This window comes from Artemia franciscana, chromosome 1 (assembly GCF_032884065.1).
Source record: "Artemia franciscana chromosome 1, ASM3288406v1, whole genome shotgun sequence".
Lineage (NCBI taxonomy): Eukaryota > Metazoa > Arthropoda > Branchiopoda > Anostraca > Artemiidae > Artemia > Artemia franciscana.
In genome coordinates, this window is record NC_088863.1 from 38,967,957 (window position 1) to 38,990,919 (window position 22,963).

Genomic DNA, 22,963 nt, shown 5'->3' on the forward strand with positions numbered 1-22,963 from the left:
CCCCCAAGATTTTGCTCATTGGCGCCCTTATCACATTAGACCCACCAATATTTTGCTGTAGATCCACTCCTGGATGGGTAGGAGAACTGAAACACCAGAAATTACATTAAGCCTCTTTGTAATTTTTTTAAGATGTTATTTGGAATGATTTAAGGGAAATTCGGCTCAGTTAAACTAGAAGCGCTTCTGAAAATTCGATAAATATAAATTTCCTGAAGGCAATGCAGTGATACTTTTACTGCAAGATCTTTCCAGTTTACAAAAAATGGACACAAAGAATTGAAGAATCGGAATGTTCAATAATGAAGGATCAAGTAATTTCTTAAAAATTTTAAAGGACAAAAAAAAAAACATTTCGTACTTTTAATCCGTCTAAAAATAAACACATACACCAAGAGCTTAATAAACACATCAACAAGTTACTTGATCTGTAACTAAGACATGGATGTGAAATTTTCTCGATTTTCCAGGTCCTTTCTTTGTTGATTGATTACAAACAGTTTTGTGAAGAAGTCTAGTCGGAAATGTGTTTGAGAATACTTTAAACCTTAATAATCTTGCTCTTTTTCGTCGACTTTTGCTTCGTCTCGTCATATTATGTTGATAGCTGATTTTGGAGTAATAATGAGTCTTCAACTTCCGGAATCTAGGTTCCCAGATTTTCCGAGATTTTTTTTTGAATTTCTTCTGTGATACTTAAAAATCCGGGAAATCTGGAAGTTCAAAAGCCCCTTTTTTCCGGATTATTTTTATATTGTTTCGGACCGGTTCATATTCCAGATGCAAAGAAGAAGACGTCAAAGAATAATCTTGAAGACAGATTCCGGAAGTTCCAGGAGGTGAAGACCGGACTAAACATATTTTCGATTCTACTTTGTTCTGTCTCTCTATTACTGACATTTTTACCACCAATACAACCGGCATGTGAGACGAACAGCTGTTCAGAACCTTCTGATTATTTCCCTGACTTAAAAAAAAACTTCCAATAATCTCCCAACTTTTTTTGAGTCGTTACTGCTTTTCAGAAAAAAAAGTTGAAGCACTGATACCACTCTAGCCATTTTGAGAGATTGAAAGGGAGATAGCCCCACTCTTACTTATGGTGACTCTTATTGTAAACCTTGTTTATTCTTGAAATACCATTTTGTTGTTGTTTTTTATAATCTTTTGACAAATAAAAACACACTGCTCTAAATACCAATCAATTTCAGTGAAGTGTAAATGACGCTTTGATCTTTAGAAGGTTTAAGAGACAGTGGCCAAACTCTTAGTTTTGGTGATTTCTGCTTGCTTTACTTTTGGCTTATTTTAATATTTTTACTTTTTGGTTGCACAAATCCATCCATTAAAGTACTGTTCATTTTTGAGATTTGAAATAATTATTTGTTTCGACTTCAGTTAGTTTTAGATTTTTTAATAAATTCATAGCAAATTCTATTGGTTTTAAGTCGGAATTATTATATAACTCTATTTCCGCCTATTTTGGATTTTAATATAGCTAGTCACTTTTCTTTGAAAACCTTTTATTTGAGAAAACAATATTTTTTATTAGTATAAATAAAAGTGCAGAGACTTACCTTCTCTAGAGTCGCTGCAAACCCTTCCCTATCACAAACAAAAGGCATCTGGTGGACTAAGCCCACATCGTCTTCCATGTGAGCAACCATATCTGATAGTGTATCTTCCTTCACTGCAAAATTTACAAGTCAACTCACTAACTAAGATTTCCTTTTTGTACTACGAATAAAACACTTCGCAACACTAGCCTAACAGACACCAGTGATAATCCTCTTCCTCCTTTTCCTTATCAAAACTAAAATAGCCTAGTCTTAATATTTTGTAATCCAATTTGAAACATAAGATTTGTTTGCGTGTTTTATTCTGGGTAAAAGAATGAACCAACTTATACGGCAAGATACCCGTAAGTATAAATGAAGCCCAGTGATTCGTCTAAATCGTGATATTTTTTTTTTAATGACATCATGGATGCTCGAAATGATTTTTTTTTTTAAAGAGAGAAGCAAACAAAATATTATTTATTACTTAAATTTGACGAATACCCTTAAAGTACATTTCTCCGTTAAAATTGAGACACTTACAATGACTAAATACCAGTTTAACGGCACCCTCTTCACGAAACCATGATGCTTCGACTATTTTGTTTTGACCTAGAGTTGACGGTCGGTTGGGGGTAGGGAGAGCCTCCAATTTCGTGTGCTGGATAAGCCCATCTTATCATCCATATAGAGATCACAAACAACCTCTCGATATCCGAAAAACATGCTCAATTTTCAGCTATTGACGAGCCAATTTTTAGTCTTGACAACCTGCACATACCCTGACTTGTACATATAATTAAATAAAAAAAAAAAAACAACTTTCTTTAGCTGAAAGTAAGGAGCAACATTAAAACTTATAACGAACAGAAATTATTACGTATATGAAGGGGGTTGCCTCCTCCTCAACATCTCCCTCTTTACACTAATTTTTTTAAGTACTTTTAAAAAAGCGTCTTATTGTTCCAATTAAACAGCCCTTGTGTTTCAGGAGTCATTCTTAAAGAATTGGGACTACTATCAGTTGAAAAAAAAACTGTTTTTTTTTATTTAATTTCTGATCGTTTTTTAAATAATGCCAGGAATCTGGTCCACCTGCACGGAGAAACCCCTCCTCAAAGAAATATCCTTTAGAAAACTCAACCTCGGTGAAATCCACCCCAGACAGTTACTCCTAACCACTCCACGCGTAAAATTGAGACAGAAAAGAGAAAACAAGACATATAAAATGAATTTTGTATAAGAATTCTGGCAAGTTCCCGCAATGCATAATTTCCCAGACAAGTTCACTCCCTCGAAACTTCCCTCCCCATGGAAAATTCCCCCGTGGAAAATCCAGCAGAAATTTTGTCCCCCTCCCCCACCCGAATATACGCAAACAATCCCAATAACAAATATTATGCGTAAACAATGGGTAAATTTTATAACTTAGACCTTTCCCCTAGGGCTGTGGGGGGGGGGGGGGTCATGTTATACCCAAAGGCATAGTTATTGGGTCTTTCAACTATGATGAAAAAATGTCTATCTTAAGATTTTGATCAGACGATTTTGGGGGAAAAGGAGCGGGGGAGAGGGCCTAGTTGCCCTCCAATTTTTCGATCACTTAAAAAGAACACTAGAACTTTTAATTTCCGTTCGAATCAGCTCTCTTCCAATATCCTGGGGCCACTGGATCGATACGATCACCCCTGGAGAAAGCAAAAAAAAAAAACAATAACAAATAAACACGCATCTGTGATCTTTCTTCTGGCAAAGAATACAAAATTCTACATTTTTGCAGATAGGAGCTTCAGACCTATACAGTAGGGTTCTCTAATACGCTGAATCTGATGTAATTTTCGTCACTTCACTTTTAGGGAGTGTTTCCCCCTTTTTTCGAAAATCAGGAAAATTTTCTCAGGGTCGTAACCTTAGATGGGTAAGACTAAACTTCATGAAATTTATATTTTTTGAAATCAACATAAAAAGCAGACTCTTTTGATATATCTATTGGTATCAAAATTCCGTTTTTTAGAGTTTCGGTATATATTGAGCCAGGTCGCTCCTTACTTACGGTTCGTTGCCACGAACTATTTGAAAAATGGCACCGAAGTCTGACTACCGGTGGATCTGTATTGACCTGGGAAGACTTAACCGCAAAAAGCAAGTCTACATCTAATCCTCTGTCTCAGCAGAACAAAGTGATTAAAGCATCAATTCTACTATGTGCACATTAATAAGTTCGTGCACCGTCCTGCTAAATGGCTCAACTGAGCCAAGAGCCTTCTGAAATGGGCGTATTTTTTTAATTTGAATCGGGTGGACTTAAAAGAAGAAGAAGAAAACAGCCACTTCTAGCATTGCCACGCATATATTATTTCAGTTAGTGCCAAATAGGTACCAAAAACTAACTCTTTATTTTATTTAAAAACAACTATTTATCAGGACAGACAGATTTGTCACGCAAATCCAAACATTATTTAGGATGGTAGCACGGGTAACTTTGAGTGACATCAGGTTATAATCAGGTAGGAGCCTTTGTGAACAAAACCGTTAGTTTAAGCCCAGAGAGATTGAAAGTAAGCATGGGTACAGTTTCTGTATTCTGTTTCTATTCTATTTTGAAAGTACCTGTATACAAAAAGACATAAAAACTTTCGAAGAATCAGTCCTTTATCTCTAAGCTAATAATAATAATAAAAAAAAACTTCAGAATCCCACGATTCCTGGCATTCATATATCAGGAAAAGAAGACTTTCATCACAAAACATAATAGAATACTGAGGATCAATTCTCTTCCCAGACTTCCTTGGTTGGTATGTAGGTGAAGGACAAACCATTCTCTGCTAACCAAGTATATTACTCTAACAAAAGTACTTTGCACAAGGCGTTGCTTAGCCAAGAAAAGCTAATGCATCCTTTAAAATACAATGTTTCAAGTACCTTAACCCCTAGTTATATGTTTACCTGAGACTAATACCTAAGCCATAGACTAAAGCATGCAGCTAAGCTTCAAGGATTATGGCCTTATAGCTTGGCTACCTGCCATGGTAATCATGGATTATGGCTTTTAAAAAACTTTTTTCAAGTTAATAAAATCATGCCTAAATAAAATCAATGGTAGCCCTTACAAGGAAAAGCGTAGAAACGAAACAGTGGCTTAACTAGCTGATTTCTGGAAAGGACCAAAGCTTTATAAAACGCTGACACGATTTTCTCATTCAGTAGGAAATGAATCCTTACGTGAATATGGTGTTTTCTACCCAACAGCAACAAATATTTTACAAATTAATCATTACGGTGCATTATTTCTTATATTTGCCTCTTAAATACCTATTACAGACAAGCAAAAACCCTTAAAAATTAATACTATACTGCAAAGGATCTTAATTTCTGTAAAAACTATAGTTGGGAACAGTCGCGAGAAAAAAGAAAGCAAAGATCAGGTGCAACTTCATAAATGTCTGCCACGACATTTATATTCCCTCTTAAAAAGAAATACAATTGCTATGAACAAAGATACATTATGGTGAAATTGCCTACGGATTGTTCTGGGTACCCGGCTGACTGATCCTATTTCAAACAGTAGGCTGTACGAAAAGTGTGGTTCAATCCCGCTTTCTAGGGCTATAATGAAAGAAAGGTTGAGATGGTTAGGGCAGGTTGTTCTTGTCTGGGGTGGGAGGGTTTCATAAAGAATTTTTTTTTTAAATGTCAGCTTCTTGGGAGGGTGTAAACAGGGGGGGTTTGAATAGATTGTTATGGAGGAGGAGCGTGCGTAGTTGTGTTGGCCTCAGGTGGCTTGTTGCTGAACTGATATGTTAACAGTAGTAGTAGTGAGTAAAGACCGATGTGGTCACAATGTATTATTATTATTATTATTTTTTTTTTTTTTTTTTAGACCAGGGCATTTCGTATCGAAGAAGTTGTAGAAACTTCAAAAAGGGCTTATTCTATTGGAAACTCAAAGGGATAGTGCCCTTTTTAATAGTCGAAAGTGTTGGAGGGTAACTAACCTCCTCCTACGCCCACTATTTCCCCAAACACATCTGATCAAAATTTTCAGATAGCCATTTTGTACCACCTAGTTGAAAAGTCTTGACTTGACTTGACTTAAGTCTCCTGCCGGGCACTGCTCGGCGTAGAGAGTGACGTCTGCCTCCTCCACCCACTTCGGTCCATGGCGAGTATTTGCTCTTCGCATTGTCTGATGTTTGCCATCGCTAAGAACTCGGACAGGCTGTCGGACCAACGTTTCTTCGGTCGGCCTCGAGGTCGCTTTCAAACAACTTTGATTGGGTCGAAGTCATAGATCATCTTTGCGGGTAGATGTGGTGGCATTCGAAGCAGATGCCCGAACCATCGTAAGGTTCGCTCGGCTGCTTGAGACGAAAACCAAGACTGCTTTGTGAACTGCAGAAGCTTTTCATTGCTGACGAAGTCAGACCATCGTAGGCCCTCAATCCTCCTCAGGCTCTTTGCATGAAATAGTCTATTTTCTTGAGGGTTGCAGCTGATGCTTGCCATGTCTCAGCTCCGTAAAGCATCACAGAACCGACTAGAGCGTTGAAGATCCGCAGTTTCGTTGTGCGACTGACATTTGGTTTTCGCCAGAGGTGACGGTTCAGTCTACCCATGCTTTAGATAATCTTGCCTGCAGCTCGGGGAGAAGTGAGCCATTTGAAGAAATTACCGAGCCCAGGTAGGTGAAGTCTTTGACAACCTCGATGCTAGTGGTGCTGTCCAGGCTAACTGGAGAGTTAACAGCAGGAGAAGACGGGTCTATGGCCATAATTTTAGTTTTGTTCCAGTTTATATGCAGTCCTACTTTGGCAGCATCTTCTCGCAGAATTCGGAGCGCTTCCAGCAGCTGCTCCATGGAGTCTGCCAGAATGGCCAAGTCATCGGCAAAGTCGACATCTGTGATGGTATGATCTCCGAATTTGAGCCCAAAGCTGAGACGTGAAGTGGTTTTTGTCATAACGTAATCTATGATGACATTGAAGAGCTCTGGGGCCACTGTACATCCTTGGCGCACCCCTGTCGTGATTTGAAAGAACGGGCTGCGCCGACCATTTACTTGTACACAGCTCTCCGTCCCATGGTGCAGCGCCTTGAGAAGTCTGCAATATTTCTCGGGTAGGCCAGTCAACTAAAGGATCCGCCAAAGAGCTTTTCGATCGACTGAGTCAAATGCAGCACGGAAGTCAACGAAGGCAATAAATGCTTTCTGTCGGAACTCTGTGGTCTTCTCTACTATTTGTCGAATTGTGAAAATCTGCTCGATGGTTGAACGATCCGACATAAAACCAGCTTGCTCCGGTCGCCGGATTTTTCGAATGATGCTCCGACATCGATCCAGCAGGACCATTGAAAACAGTTTGCCAGGGACTGACAGTAGGGTTATTCCCCGGTAGTTGGAGCAGTCGCTTCTCGAGCCTTTTCTCTTCTATAAGGGGATGATGACACCCTTCCGCCAATCCTCAGGAATTATCTCTGTTTGCCAGATTGTAGAGAACAGGGTGTGTAGAAACAGGAGCATTGCAGGACCTCCATATTTTAGCAGCTCTGAGTTTAAGCCACAGATACCCGCAGCTTTATTATTCTTGAGTCTTTTTACTGCATGTCCAATTTCTGAGGGGCTGAAAGGCTCATCTGGAGGAACATCTGTTCCAGGTCTTTGACTGCAAGGTTGGCTGGGACTATCATTAGGAGGCACAGACGGACCAGTATTGTTGAGGAGCGAACAGAAGTGGTCCTTCCACCGCTCAAGACAAGAACCTTCGTCAGAGAGAAGTGCACCATCCTTTGACAGGACGGGACCCAAGGTGGGAGTTTTATTTTCAGTGAGGTATCGGAGATGCTTGAATAGGCTGCCCATTTCTTTCTTTTTTGCAGCTAGCTCAATTTCATCGGCTTTCCTTGCAACAAACTGGGTTCTATCCCGGTGAATGAGTCTGTTCCGCAATCCATTGAGACGCCGATATGTGGTCATATCCCCAAGAAGTCTTACCTTCCGTCTTTGCTCTATGACTTGCAGTGTTTCATTAGTTAGCCACGATTTCTTTGGATAACTCCTCTTGCCAAGCACTAGTTGTGCTGCTTCACTGGTCTGCAATTTAAAATGCTTCCAGAGATCTTCGCTGCTATTAAGTGAGCCAAGGGCCTCGAAGTGATTCGATATCTCGATACTGTACTTCTGGCGAGTATCTGGTTCCTTTAGTTTCCCAATATCTGCAGCGACGGGTTTTCTTTTCGATCGTTGTGCATGGAGGCGAAGCCGAAGATCGGCGCACACAAGCCTATGGTCTGCGTTTCCAAGCTCTGCTGATCTGTAAGTTCTGCAGTTCTTCACCAATGATCTCCAGCGTTTGGAAATAATGACGTAGTCAATCATCTTCTTTGTACGACCGTCATTACTATACCACGTGTACTGATGAATAGTTTTGCGTTGGAAGTAGGTGTTTGCAATGTAGAGGTCGTGAGATCGGCACAGTTCAAGTAAGCGAAGCCCATTGTCGTTAAATTGGTCGGGGGATACAGGACCAACTGTGCCACGCCATAAACCCATATCATCGCGCACTGTCGCATTAAAGTCGCCAAGGAGAACAGTTATATCATGGGGGGGGGAGTTGTTGCAAGGCATCTGGACAAAGCAGAGTAGAAATGCTCCTTAGTTGCATCATCAGAATCGTTGGTCGGGGCATAGCAAATGATGACAGTCATCTTGCCATGTTTGTGTCCAAAGCGGGCCTTCATTAATCTGTCCGATACAGCTTCGTGTAAAAGTAAGGCCTTTCTTGTAAGGCTATTTAAACACCATTCCTTCTCGAGCTTCCTCCAGACCAGAGCAATGAGTCACTGTTACCTATTCGCTCTTCTCCGCTTCCGGTAAGACGTGTTTCTGTAAGACCTGCAATTGACACTTTATTCTTGCGAAGTTCTTCAGAGAGTAGGTTCTTTGACGCAGGTTCATTCAAAGTCAAGACATTCCAGGTGGCTATTCGTAGCCCCCTTCGGTCCATAAGGTTTAGTCTGTCAGTCTTTCTGACGTCGTCAGCATGTCCATTGACGCGCGATGGTCGAGATCTTAAAAGGGAATCCGGGTCCGAGGCTATATTGTCTCTTTTCATAGCACTTAATTTTCGGGTGGAGGGTCGCTAGTCCAACCGACCCTAGGCCTGGAATCTGATTAGAGCTAGGTTAAACCTAGGTACTGAGATTCCCGGGATGGGCTCCACCCGCCACATGAGGTTGCGGCCGTCCTGATCGGAGTGTTTAGTTAGGGGAGAAACCCCATATCCAGAGGCACGTGGTCAGCAGACAGAGTCTGCCTCATTCTGGACATATTTGAGGATGACACCCCACCCCCTACATCCCTCAGGGCAAGGGTTGTAAGTTACCCCCATGGGGCATACAGGATTTATATATAGAAAGGAAGATTGTATAAACATCCGAGGGGCTTATTCGATTGCTAATAAGAAGTTTTAGTGCCCTTTACTGAGATTCAGAGTGATGGGAGGGTGAAACCTCCCACCTCCCGACACACCTCATATTCTCCCGAAATGCATCTGATAAAAATTTTGAGATGGCCATTTGTTGTCGTAGAAACTTCGAAAAAGGCTCATTCGATCGGAAATTGAAATGCTAGTGCCCTTTTTAATAGTCGAAAGTGATTGGAGGGCAACTAACCCCCCCCCCTCACACACACACACACACACACCATTTTCCCAAACACATCCAATCAAAATTATGAGATAGCCATTTTGTTCAACGTAAATGAAAGGTCCGGAAATTATGTCTCTGAGAATGACAACTCTCCACTGGAGCCCACCCAAAACACATCCAATCAAAATTTTGAGGTAGCAATTTTGTTCAACGCAATTGAAAAGTCCGGAAATTATATATTTGAGGATGACAGCCCGCCCCCCACAGCCCTGAGGGCAAGGGTTGTAAGTTATGCCCTTGGGGCAGTATGATCGTATAAACTGCGGAGGGGGCTCATTGGAATGATAATAATAAGTTCTAGCGCCTTTTTAAGACCCCCCCGCACACCTCATATTTTTCCAAAATGCATGTGGTAGAAATTTTCAGATGGCTATTTGATGTCGTAGAAACTTCGAAAAGAGCTCATTTGATTGGAAATTGAAAGGGCTAGTGCCCTTTTTATTGGTCAAAACTGGGGGCATTTAAGGTTTATATTGAAAGGGTGATCGTATGAACTTTGGAGGGGGCTAATTGGATTGTTAATCAGAAGTTCTAGCGTCCATTTTCAGATAGAGAATAATCGAAGGGTGGATACCCACCCACACCTCGTATTTTCCCGAAATGCATCTGATAAAAATTTTGAGATGGCCATTTGTTTTCGCATAAACTCCGAAAAAGGCTCGTTCAATTATAAATTGAAAGAGGTAGTGTCCTTTTTATTAGTCAAAAGTGGCTGGAGGGCAACAAGCGCCCTCCCCCGTCCATTGATTCCCAAAACGCATCTAATCAAAATTTTGAGATAGCCATTTTGTTCAGCGTTGTTGAAAAGTCTGGAAATTAAATCTTTGACAACCCTCATACCTTTTCAAGACCAGAACATAATTTGCACTTTACTGAAAAAAATGGCTGTGGATTGTCAGTTTAGTATACACATACTGATATATATTCCTTAAAGTTTTAATAGCTTTATTTATTAATTTCAAACGTATTTTGTCGTTTAATGTTGTAGCATGAAAGAATTTGAATGGCTTTTGAGTCTTCAACGGGAAAATGAACGCAAAACAGATATTTTTGTTTAAGAAAAGACAAGACAAGTTTGTCCTAAAATAAGATTAATAACTGATAATTATTTATTATAGCTATTAGGTTGTTATATCAAGAAATTCGGATATTTTGATGGGCTATATTAATGAAACTTTGAATTCAAAAGCAGTCCAAAGATCACATAGCAAGGCCTTTGGAGTTGACGCAACCCCCAGAATCTGGGGGCCAGGGTTGTATGTTATGACCCGGGCATATAAGCTTTTTATGGAAGGTGTGGTTGTTTGAACGTTAGAGGAATCTCATTTGATTTTAAATGTATAGTTCTAGTTCCCTTTAAAGAGTCAAAATTGAGGTTGGGTAACTAGCCCAAAACTAGCCTGTTTTCCCCAAAAGCTTCTAATCAGAATTGTGAGACAGCCATTTTGTTCACAATAGTCCAAAGAGCATTTGACAATGGCTTCAAGGTGGACAAAACCGTCCAGAGCTCAGGTACAAGGGTTGTATGTTATGCCCCGGGCATATAAGGTTCTTATGGAATGGATAGTCGTATAAACTTCGAATCGGGCTCGTTCGATTGGAAGTCGGAAGATCTATTGCCCTTTTTAAGAGTCAAAATTAAAAGGGGGACAACCAGCCTCTCCCACAATCCTGTCATTCCCCAAAACGCATCCAATCCAAATTTTAAGAGAACTATTTGTTTAGAATTATTAAAAAGTTCATTAATTATGTCTTTGAGGATGTCAACCTCCCCGGATTGTCTACTCATACTATTAATTTAGACCTTTGAGAGTAAGTTGCGGGGGATTTCTAACTAGCCAGAATGCACTATACGTATACTTTCAACAATAATGCAACAGTCAATGTACCTAATGATGTTAAAAGTATTAAGACGAAACTCTCAGGGAACGTTTAGGAGTTTCAATTAAAGGAAGAAACGGTATGCATGCAGGTTTTCATAAGGGCATATGAGCAATATCATAGGGAGCACCACTCTATAATAGCTAGAAATATAAATAAAATTTTTAAAGGAGCTAATTCAATTCAAAACCAAAAATTCTGGTGCCCTTTTTAAGAGTAACAAGAGATTTGAAGGCAAGCACCCCTTTTCTCAAGCCCATTCATTTTCAAAACGCATCCAGTCAAAACTTTGAGACAGCCATTTTGTTCAGCATAGCAGAACGCTCTAGCAACTATGTCTTTAGCGATATTAGGGATGTCAACCCCCTACATTTATGCAATTGTTCAATTGTGCTTTAAACTAAATGTTGCTTTGAAATAAATCAAAAGGCATTTTGTTTATGGTTGCCAATAATACACCTCAGCAATATATCGAGAACAACTGGGGGTATTAAGTCGAAACTTTCAGGGATACTACTATTACTACTTCTGTTCTTACAATTTAAATAAACAAAAAGAGTGTATGTGTATCCAGGTTGTCAAAGAGCGTAGATAGAATCTTTTGGGAATGATATTAGGTTTAATTTTTCAGCTCAACTTCAGAAGCTATAAAATTAAATTAAAAAATACTGTTTATGTCAGGATTACAAAAGAGAAAATTCGGCTTTCTATTTTTGGAATTAAAAGTCACTGACCTTGATAGGGGGGGGGGGCTGATCACTACTAGTCGAACACATAGGAGCTTGAATAAAAGGAATAAGAGATGGGATATTGGCATATGTTGAGCAGTCTATCTCAACAAGGATATGTTGACGGATGTTCGGTTTTTGGAGCATGACTGGTTTTTCTTAATGAAACAATAACTGGGATCATCAGATGACCTCGTTTTTCGCCATGCTTGCGGCATCGTTTCAACTTCTTACGGTCAGACAGGAGCTCTCGGGGCAGTGGTCTCTCATCTGGTGTTCTACCGCTACGAGTTTTGCAAAAAAAAAAATGGCGCCACAATTAACTCAGGTAAAAACAGTCCAATTAAGGCTTCTTTATCGTATTTGAATAGCGTGGGACACACATTAGACGAACTTAGTAGTGTCAATAACTATATAACAAACAGAATCCTTTCGTTATATTGCGTGAAACAGGTACAATTAAGCTAAGCTTAGAATTTTTGCAAAAAAAAGATGGCGCCGCATTGTTTTGGGTACCAGACCGACTGACCGTATCTCAAACAGAAATCTGCACGAAAAGTGTGGTTCGGTCCAGCTTTATAGGGCTATAATGACATATAGGTTGAGATGTACAGGGATCGTTCTGCGGATGAACGAAGATAAATTACCACAGATTTTCCTTTTCCGCCAACCGTCTAGGACCAAATGAAAAGCAAGTCGTCCCTACTTGAGGTGGGAGTGTGTAGCAAGGAAAGGCTTAAGAGAAATGAGAGATTGCTTGAAGGGCGAAAAAAGGAAGGCACTGAATAGATTGGAATGGAGCAGGAGTGTACGTAGTTGTGAGAAGGGGAAGAAGACAAAAATACACACATATCAAGAAAAGTGGTGGAAAAAAAGAATATGACTTACTTCGGATTCCACAATCAGATATGAGAATGAGATCGTATTTCGCCATTTCATAGGCGGGAATCATATTGTTGATTTTTGGATTAACACACACTTTTTTACCTAGAAAAAAAAAATTAAGCGATTTTAACTACGAATATCCTACTTCGACTTTACTTTTTATCCTAAATTAGCCTCAATAACCAGAGTGTTGGCATAATAAAATGTTTTTAACAACAGCAACGTTAACTGGATAATTCTTAAAGTGCCAAGGACATCGAAATGAAAATACATTGTTCCCTGGCTCTAGGATTTTCTATGACTTTCCTTTGGCTTGCACAAAGTTTCAGCATTGTTGCCACTCAGAACCTTGAGAAAAAATAAGCGGAAACCTATTCGGTAATTTGATAATGTTTTTCTTGTTTACACAATATAGTGAAAACAGGCTAGACTCTACACAGAATTTTGGCTAGACTCTAAAACGCTTACACAATCCCTCATGTCCTAGCCCAAGCTCCTTTTTGGAAGCTATTTACCATGACTGGTTTACGGACAATCCGTAAGCTATATTACAAGTATGCAAAGTATCTTCTAAGTCTTCCTCTTTGGGCTTGTAACCGCAAAGTTACGCAACTATATGGTGTTGCTGATCCATTTGTAGCTGTGGACCAACGACGTGCCGAATTTTCTTCATCTCTAGACCGTAGCCATCCAAATTATAGTGCGTTTATTTAGTATTGTTTATCATAGTTGGATTTTTTCCCTTCTTTTTTTTTCCTTTACTCCATAACGGCACTTTCGTGTCATTTTATATGGGCCAATAAAATTATTGATTGATTGATAGACTAGTCGGGATAGAAGGGGCGGTTTAACTATCAGGCAATCAGTTGATATTTCAATAGAGAAAAACATTTGAATACATCACGTCTGATTAAGTTTTTTCTCCTAATGTCTGAAGCAAAATTGAAGCTAATATTTATGTTTTATATGTTTAAAAAAAGTAAGAACTGAAAGCGAATTTTTTTGGAATTCAAATGAAATATGAATTCTAATGATATCTGAATAAAGTCGAAACACTAAAGGGATAAATATAACAAAGTAGGACAATTGGTCTTTCTTTTCTGTGAAAAAAAAATCTTTTTCAGCCTTGGTAAGTCAATTATCTAATAATTTGGAGTATCTAATGTATAATAATTTAGATAATAAAGATATTACTGAAGACCATGGATTTTTAACTATTCACAGATAAATACGTTTATTTTTATCCCTATGTGGTATAATCTTATACAATTTGATTCATTCAATCACTGTTTTTTTTTAACCCAGTTTAATGCCAATTCATGGCAGTGTTTATCTTTTGCTGCATCAGTCATGAAAGTTAAACTTTTTAGAATTCTATGATGATGTAATCTTCGCTCATTTTCTGCTGATTTTAGAACTTGGCACTCGTTGAGTGTTAAAATTACTAAATTGTATATAGATGTCTTTTTCACTAAGAATTGAGTTCCAGGGTTTCCTTGATTTTTTAAGATACATGATTGTGTAAGTTGCCACTGAACCAATTTGAAGAATTGGGTTTTATTTTTACTGTAATTTGTGCTTTAACAGACGGTTCGTTGAACTCACGTCACTTTAAGAATCACTTCTTACAAGACCATTAATTACGGTACAAACCAGTTGAATATTTTAAAATACCTATTTTATTTCTAATAAATTTTAAAGTCATAATAAAAGCGATTTTTTTTTTTTTTTTCACTTCAACTTGGATATTGGCAAAACCACGATTTCTAGCCATCTAAAATTATAAGATTATTAATTAACTACTACTTAATTAAATTTTACTAAATCAATACATTCATTTAAAAAAAGTAACTGAAAAGTTTTTAAAAGAAAAATACAGAGAATTATACGACAACGTAAGAGATAAAGTCCAACTTAAGACGAATATAAATTACTTTATCTTAGGCACATGAAATAATCCATCTAGAATTTGGTATTCTTGATTATTATGTAGTCGTTAAGGTACTGATGTTCTGATGGAGGGCTTATACATATCTCAACCTTAATCAGTAAATCTACTGATGATAACGGCTGACTCTGTCATCGACATATCTAGAGCTTTTATATATATTGTTGTTTCACTGTCTATTAAAAGGACGTATTCCTATTTGGAACTCTCATTTGTTTCATCTAGAATTTCTTTATTTTTAGAAGAATGTTTGACTTTGTAGTCCTTTCTGTTACTTTCTTGGAAACACCGGATATTATTAATTTAAAAAATAATTTAAAAAATTACCGATAAGTACTCAGGAATCAATTTTCTACCCTTCTGAGTAAAACAGAAGTAAAAGTAAAAACATTGGCAAAACAAATTTTTTGTATAACAAGAACACTAAATTGTAAAAAGAAAACATCTTACTTATAAAAAAAAGTTCGTTTTTTTCCTGTAAAAAAAAATGTTCCTATTGGTTTAAAGTTCCTATTCGCTGCATTATTGTAAAATAATTTACAAATTAATATTTTGACAAAAACATAGGGGTAGAAGGGGACGGGAATTTTAGATCATTTGCAATTAAGGTCTTAGCTAAAAAGTTAGACCCCTGGTAGAGGTATGGATAGTGGTATTAGAAAATGTACTTCAATTATTTTAACTTATTGTATTACTCCAATTCAATCAAGGTGCAAGTAGGGGTATCGAAGGTCCTATGGGCCAATTTTTATGCTTCCAACCAAGCAGATCTAATTCCTTACATGATTCACTTTGGTCCTTGGAAGATACAATAAACCAACCTGTCAGCTAAAAAGTTGGTGTATGGGGTCGCGGTGGTGGCACTGAAAGGACGATGAATATACTTTGTGTCTCTAATTATGTAAGAAAGCCAACCGAGAGAGACACAGGCAACCGAGGGACGACTTAGGGCCAGATAAAATAACAAGGCTGCTAAGTCAACAGGGGTATACAAACGCATAGTACACAAAATTCCGAAATAAGAAATAAATAAAACGGTTATCGATTTGCCTGGGGATTTGTCACTTGTGCTCTATACCCTAGGGAAGCAACCCATAAATCAATAAGTGCATAGATTGACTTGAAATTTAACAGTCGGATATTTACAGTCAATCAGACTTTCCTCGAAAACTTAGACTGCTGACCTTAGAAACATACTAGCGTCATGAGCTTGGGATCTTTCCACAATTTCTTGCTGAAAGTTTCCTTAACTGTGGCTATGTCCCCACAAAATATCAAGGATTATTGGGCATGATCTTTGGAAATAAGCGTGGAATGGGAGGCGAAGTTGGAATGCCACTGGTTCCCTTTACATCTCCAATCATGCATATTGATAATCATACATATTAACAAGACAAGCCTATGGCTTACTCCGTTCTTGTTTAAAATAAATATATAAATAGATACTGAAAACCCATGTGTGATTCAGCTTCAAACAAGGTGCAATGTGGCATCATTTTGAAGAAATTTTAGTAATGGTAGGTGCTTGAATTTGGCCCTATTCATGCCTCCGACATACAGATCGAAAACCAGAGGCGTAACTAGAGTTTTCAGCGCCAGAGGACAGTATCAGTTTTTGCATCCCCCTCCCACCATCACCACTACAATATAAGCAAAAAATCAGTTTGGCCCTACCTCAGAGGCCGTGCCCAAGGACAGCCATCCTCCCTTGCTCCCCTCGCTGTGCCACTATAGAAAACCCTTGCATAATTACCGTTTAAAACAGGCACTAACTACCTATCAATATATCCAAAAGTTGGCGTTAGAGGGAAGCAGGTGGGGGAGATTAAGGGTCAAAAATCGGCCTTTAATGTAATACGGATTCAGCTTCATCACACAATTCTGGTCCCAACAAAGAGCAACATTCTCACCTTTTCTAGTAACATTTACTTGTGAAGACTGGGTAAATAGCAAAATTTTTGGGAACTTGCCAATGGGTGCGTGACTCAGGAAAATTTTTAGACCATTCACACATTCTTAGTGAAATAAATATCTTGGAAGTTTTTCTCTAATTGCAACGAAGTGAGGAGGGATAGATGGGTGAGTGAGTTCAAAAGAATACATAGGAAAGAATTTCAATTCCTTCCGTTCCGTTTCTTCCTTTAATATGGACACCAGAACATCTTGCCTCACCCGAAATCATTCAACATTCTAATTTGTATGACTAGAGGACCAAAGTGAGCCCTTGTGCCCTACAACACTACACCCCTCTGACTGCCTACTTTTTGGCAGTAAGGTAAGTATGGCGCACTTTGTTTGAACTGGAGCCATAAAGCAACTTTTATCTGTATGATTGAAAGCACACCTAGAGCCCCTCACTCTTCCAACTTCATCCCCAGCCCCCACTGTTAACTTTTCTGCAGAATGGTAGGTAGTTTGTTTCCCTCTGATCGGCTTTGGACTTACGGGGCAAGCACCTTGGGCTACTAATATAAAGGATTGATGCTTTTCAAATTTTTGCCTTCTCATATTTAGCAGGAGTACTCAGATTTGCCAAAATTTTGCCTTCTCATATTTAGCAGGAGTACTCAGATTTGCCAAAATTTTGCCAAGGTTGTTTGAATTTGCAACTTTTCCCCATAATTTATTTTCCTGGATTTCAATATATTGGAACCACCCAAGAATCTTTACGAGTCAAAAAGACAGACAAATACTGTTTGAAATTGTTTCGCAAGTTATAGGAACTGGTAATGACGTATCAGTCCCCCCCCCACTTGTCCTAAATTTTACATCTTCCAAGTATTAATGACAAACAAATTTGAGCTTGTCAGAAAAGTGTTCTTAGAAAAAAAATACAAAAAATACTATTTCTGTCAAAAGTTACTATCACTTGACGCTTGGCAAAAATGAGCATAGGTTCCAGTGGCTTAAACATAACTAGGTAGCACTAGTTGCGTATTGCAGTAAAAGCTTGACAAAAATCTGTAACTTAGGGAAAACACCAGTAAAACAATGGCACCTGGCTTCCCTCAGCAATCACTTTTAAAGACCCCTTTCAGTATGAGTCATTTACTGACTTGCAACCCACTCTAATAATGTTAATAAAACTTCTACTTTTGCTACGATCTGTATTGGCTTGCTGGTGATTTTACATCTTGAAATTTAGTTGTACTTCTCCAACAGCAGGTAATAACATTTTTGAAGAGCATCTAATGATAAAAGCCAAGAGAGTTCAGGGAAACTATTCGACAAAAATCGATTTCGGTGTGTAAGACGAAGAGAAAGATTTGAACAATAGTTGTTAATCTGTTTGTCTGTCACCTGTCGACGTTATCAAGAATTTATTTTTGTAATTGGATACCACTCTCCAAAAAGGGTATTATTTTCTTTCTAGATTGGAGATGCCTCGCTTCTTCCCTAAAAGCTGGTAAAAGACTTCCTTTTATTGATCTTTCTATTCTCTTTTTTAACTCTATTTTCAAATTCCACTCCTATGACTTTGAGCCTTTCTTTTAAATCTATTCAATAATTAGCCCCATAAGCAGGACAAAAGTTTAGAGCATTGCACTCTTTAGCAAAAAATACTTATATTTCAAGTTACTTTGATTCACCTGGATTAATAGTCCCTTGCCCTGGAAAAATCCCTTCACCCCGTTTTTTTCATGCAATGTGAAATTCACATTTTTTTTGGCGCGATTTTTATTTAATTCATGCTAGTAAGAAGGCTGACATGCTTAAGAGGAAACACAAAGATAATTACGAGTAATCACACCAACAGACCTGAAATAGCTCACTACACTCCTCCTCCCTTAGCATTTTGTACACCTAGTTTGAGGTTCTTATTTTTCTTATGACACTATTCAAAACATAATGATGATTAGCCCCATAAGTTGAGTTGAACCTTAGAAATTGGGCATTTTTAGCAAAAAAATTACATTTAATATCCTTTGATATTTTTCATCTGGAATTGTATTACCTCCCTCGAGAACACCCTCTTCCCATTTTTTTTCATGCACTATGAAATTATTATTGTTTATTTTTAAACCTATTTTGTGTTCAATTTTCAATCTATGACTTTTAGTTCTTCGCTTTTTTTCTTTTCAGTTTTGAGCGAATGAAAATTAGCCCCAAACGGATGATAAAAGCTAAGAATTGAACTCTTTTAAAGCAATAATACTAATCTATATATATAAAAATAAGTTGTCTGTGTGTTATGTCTGTTACACTTTGTCTGTTACGCCAGATTATATCTTCTATATATATATATAAAAGAAAACAAACTAAAATGTAAAAACTGGAAATTGCATAAATATTTCGAAATATTTTGACAATAGATTAAAGTAATTCGAAAAAAGAAAAATGGTAAAAAACTAAAAAAAAACTAAAAAGAGAAAATTAAAAAAAATAAAAAATGAAAAAAAATTAAAAAAGAAAAAACCTAAAAAGAAAAAAAAGGTAAAAAAATAAAAAAGATAAAAAACTAAAAAGAAAAAAACTAAAAAAAGCTAAAAAATTAAAAAAAAGAAAAAACTAAAAAAAACTGGGATTTGCACAAATATTTCAATATATTTTGACAATAGATTAAAGTAATTCGAAAACTTTAAAACAGATACCCCATTGAGGTTTAATATAAATTGTTGGAGCTTTAGCATGCTTGGCACGTAAAGATTTTGCCAAGTGTCAATGTTAGAATGAACATTGACAAATTGAAGAAAACATATCAATAAAAAGAAGAAACTAAAAAAAAGAAAAAACTAAAAAAGAAAAAAAACATAAAGAAGAAACTATATCTATATATATAAAAATAAGTTGTATATATGCATGTTTGTTTGTTTGTGGGTTTGCATTTGACGTCATTATAAGTATATAAGGCTTTGTATATGACTTCATTATAAGATGACACTACAGACCGGGACACCGGGACACAAATGACGACCGGGACACAGGGAATATAAATTTCAGTTTGTCTTTTTTGCTTCCTCAATTTTTTTTATTTTTTTAATAGTTTCCACTTCTCTGTTTGAACTTCAATAGCAAAACTATTTTTCACGTGAAGAACTCTAGTTTCATAAAAATCTAAAAATTTAATTATCACACTCATTCAAATAACCCCTTTCTACTTCATCGAACTGTTCATTTTTGTAACAATTAACAATTTAAGATTTAAATACTGCGTTTATTCCAGTAAAGCCTTTCCACCTCATTCATTTTTAGGTTTTTACTGTTTAGTTTTTACCTCATTAGATTTTTACTATTTAATAAAGCAAAATTAAGAGAAAGAGTCAAACTTTAGCGTAAAGAGCGGGGCGTTGAGAAGGGCACAGCCCCTTTCATACACGGCGTAATTTCTGTTCGTTTTAAATATTAATGTCGATCCTTACTTTCAGTTAAAAAACGAGTTTTTTTTATTTAATAATACTTTAGAAACAAACTAGGGATACATATTTGCGCATTAGAGGGGGTGGGGGTAAAGTATAGCGAGTCTGTTTCTCTGACGCTCAATCCTAATGAAATATAATAAGAAAAAAATATGATGAAAATGTAATACTTTATTAACAAAATTATAGAAACTACAGGAAAAACTAAATGAATTTCGCAAACTCAATCTATTTCATCTACGTGTGAGGAAACGAAAACATACATCGACAAAAACCGGTTTTACTTAGGTTATATATTAGATGAAGAATAATAGGTAGGGCGTATATCATACAAATACCATCTTGGGATATAACCATCACTAAGAGTAAGCCATTAAAAAGGCTAAAAAGATCTATTAAATAAACATATAACAAGATAAAAAGAATTTCAAAATGAGGCTTAGCAGAAATAGCAAATTAAGAAGGTGAACTTACCCAAGCAAATTTTTGTATCTACAGAGGGATATTTGTTCATTAGCTTTCGGACTACCATTAGAGCTGGTTCTGAATCGTCGTGCGCACAGAATAGTAGCTCATACTAAGGGGAAAAATAAAGGCTTAACAGGACTACAACAATGATGGGGACGAGTAAAATACGAGGCAAAATATGCTGTTATGCTAAACATAAAAGATCCATATCATTCCTTTTCATCTTTTTTAGCCTTAACAGTTTCGAGGAATAAGCTAATGCCGTATTAAACTGCAAATTTCATAGAATGCAAGAATCCTGACATACTCTTTTTAAGCTTAGTTTAACAATATAATAAGCTATAAAGAGAAGCTACATATTCACATTTCAAGTGGTAAACAAGAGCTAGGAGACCATATGGCACTTGTGACTAGGTCGGAATAGCCAAGAGCTAAGAGCTCATATGGTATGAGCTCTAGCAAAAATTCTAAGAGGAAAATGACTTTATCAAGTCAGTTTGTGCAGCTCCCTGACACGCCTACCAATTTTCATCGTCCTAGCACGTCCAGAAGCACAAAACTCGCCGAAGCACTGAACCCCAGCACCCAACTCCACCAAAGAGAGCGGATCCAGTCCGGCTACGTCAATCACATATCTACGACGTTTATAAGCGTTTTCCAAGATTCCTCCCCCCAACTCCCCCAGTGTCAACAGATCTGGTCGGGATTTGAAATAAGAGCTCAGAGACATGGGTTCCTTTTAAATATCAAATTTCATTAAGATCCGGTCACCCGTTCTTAAGTTGAAAATACCTCAATTTTTCTGATTTTTCCAAATTAACAACCCCCAGCTCCCTCAAAGAGAACAGATCCGTACCAATTATGTCAATCTCGTATCTATAACTTGCGCTTATTCTTCCTATCAAGTTTCATCCCGATCTCTCCACTCTAAGGGTTTTCCAAGATTTCCCGTTTCTGAGATTTCTGTTTCCCCCATCTAGCCCTCTATGTCCCCGGATCCGATTCGAATTGAAAATGGAGCATCTGAGACATAAGATTCTTCTATATATTAAATTTCATTAAGATCCGATCACCCATTCGCAAGATACCTCGATTTTCACGTTTTCCAAGAATTCCGGTTTTATACAGGAACAAATACCTCATTTTTTCTAATTTTTCCGAATTACTCCCCACTCCCAACTCCACCAAAGAGATTAGATCCGGTCCGGTTATGTCAGTCACCTATCTTAAACTTGTGCTTATTCTTTCCACCAAGTTTCATCCTGAGCTCTCCGCTTTAAGCGTCTTTCAAGATTTCCGGTCCCCCTCCTAATGATACTGGATCCGGTCGGCATTTAAAATAAGAGATCTGAGTTTTGAGGTCCTTCGAAAAATGAAATTTCATTAATATATGATCACTCTTTCGTAAGTCAAAAATACCTCATTTTTTCTAGTTTTTTAGAATTAACCCTCCCTCCAAACTCCCCCAAAGTGAGCAGATCCGTTCCGGTTATATCAATCCCGTATCTTGGACTTGTGCTTATTTTCCCACCAAGTTTCATCCCGATCCCTCCACTCTAAGCGTTTTCCAAGATTTTAGCTCCCCCCAAAGTCACCGGATCCGGTCGGGATTTAAAATAAGAGCTCTGAGACACGATATCTTTCCAAAAATCAAATTTCATTAAGATCCGATCACTCCTTCGTAAGTTAAAAATACCTCATTTTTTCAAATTTTACAGAATTAACCCTCCCCCCAACTCACCCAAAGAGAGCGGATCCGTTCCGGTTATGTCAATCACGTACCTAGGACTTGTGCTTCCTTTTCCCACCAAGTTTCATTCCGATCCCTCAACTCTAAGCGTTTTCCGAGATTTTAGTTTCCCCCTCAATTCCCAGCAATGTCACCGAATCTAGTCGGGATTTAAAATAAGAGGTCTGAGACACGATATTCTTCCAAACTTCAAATTTCATTAAGATCCGATCACTCCTTCGTAAGTTGAAAATACTTCATTTTTTTCTAATTTTCAGAATTAACCCCCCCCCCCCCCCGAATCCCCCAAACAGAACAGATCTGTTCCGGTTATGTCAATCATATATCTAGGACTTCTGCTTATTTTTCCCACCAAGTTTCATCCCGATCCCTACATTCTAAGCGTCTTCCAAGATTTTAAGTCCCCCCCCAACTCCCCCCAATGTCACCGGATCTGGTCGGGATTTAAAATAAGAGCTATGAGACACGATATCCTTCCAAACATCAAATTTCATTAAGATCCCATCACCCGTTCGTAAGTTAAAAATACTTCATTTTTTCTATTTTTTTCCGAATTAACCGACCCCCCACTCTCCTCAGATGGTCAAATCGCGAAAACGACTATTTTTAATTTAATCTGGTCCGGTTCCTGATACACCTGCCATATTTCATCGTCCTAGCTTACCTGGAAGTGCCTAAAGTAG

At 37.7% G+C, this 22,963-nt stretch overlaps 1 protein-coding gene across 5 annotated transcripts in view; it reads right to left on the minus strand.

The window, feature by feature from the left end:
* LOC136029340 (ceramide glucosyltransferase-like) overlaps positions 1-22,963 on the minus strand; it is a 111,496-nt gene that overhangs the window by 18,222 nt on the left and 70,311 nt on the right. For all 5 annotated transcript variants that reach the window (XM_065707631.1, XM_065707657.1, XM_065707667.1 and 2 more), the window contains exons 4-6: positions 20,537-20,639; positions 12,761-12,859; positions 1,578-1,690 (exon numbers count right to left, since the gene is read on the minus strand). In XM_065707631.1, coding sequence (XP_065563703.1) covers positions 1,578-1,690; positions 12,761-12,859; positions 20,537-20,639 — 315 coding nt within the window. The remainder of the gene's footprint in view (positions 1-1,577; positions 1,691-12,760; positions 12,860-20,536; positions 20,640-22,963) is intronic.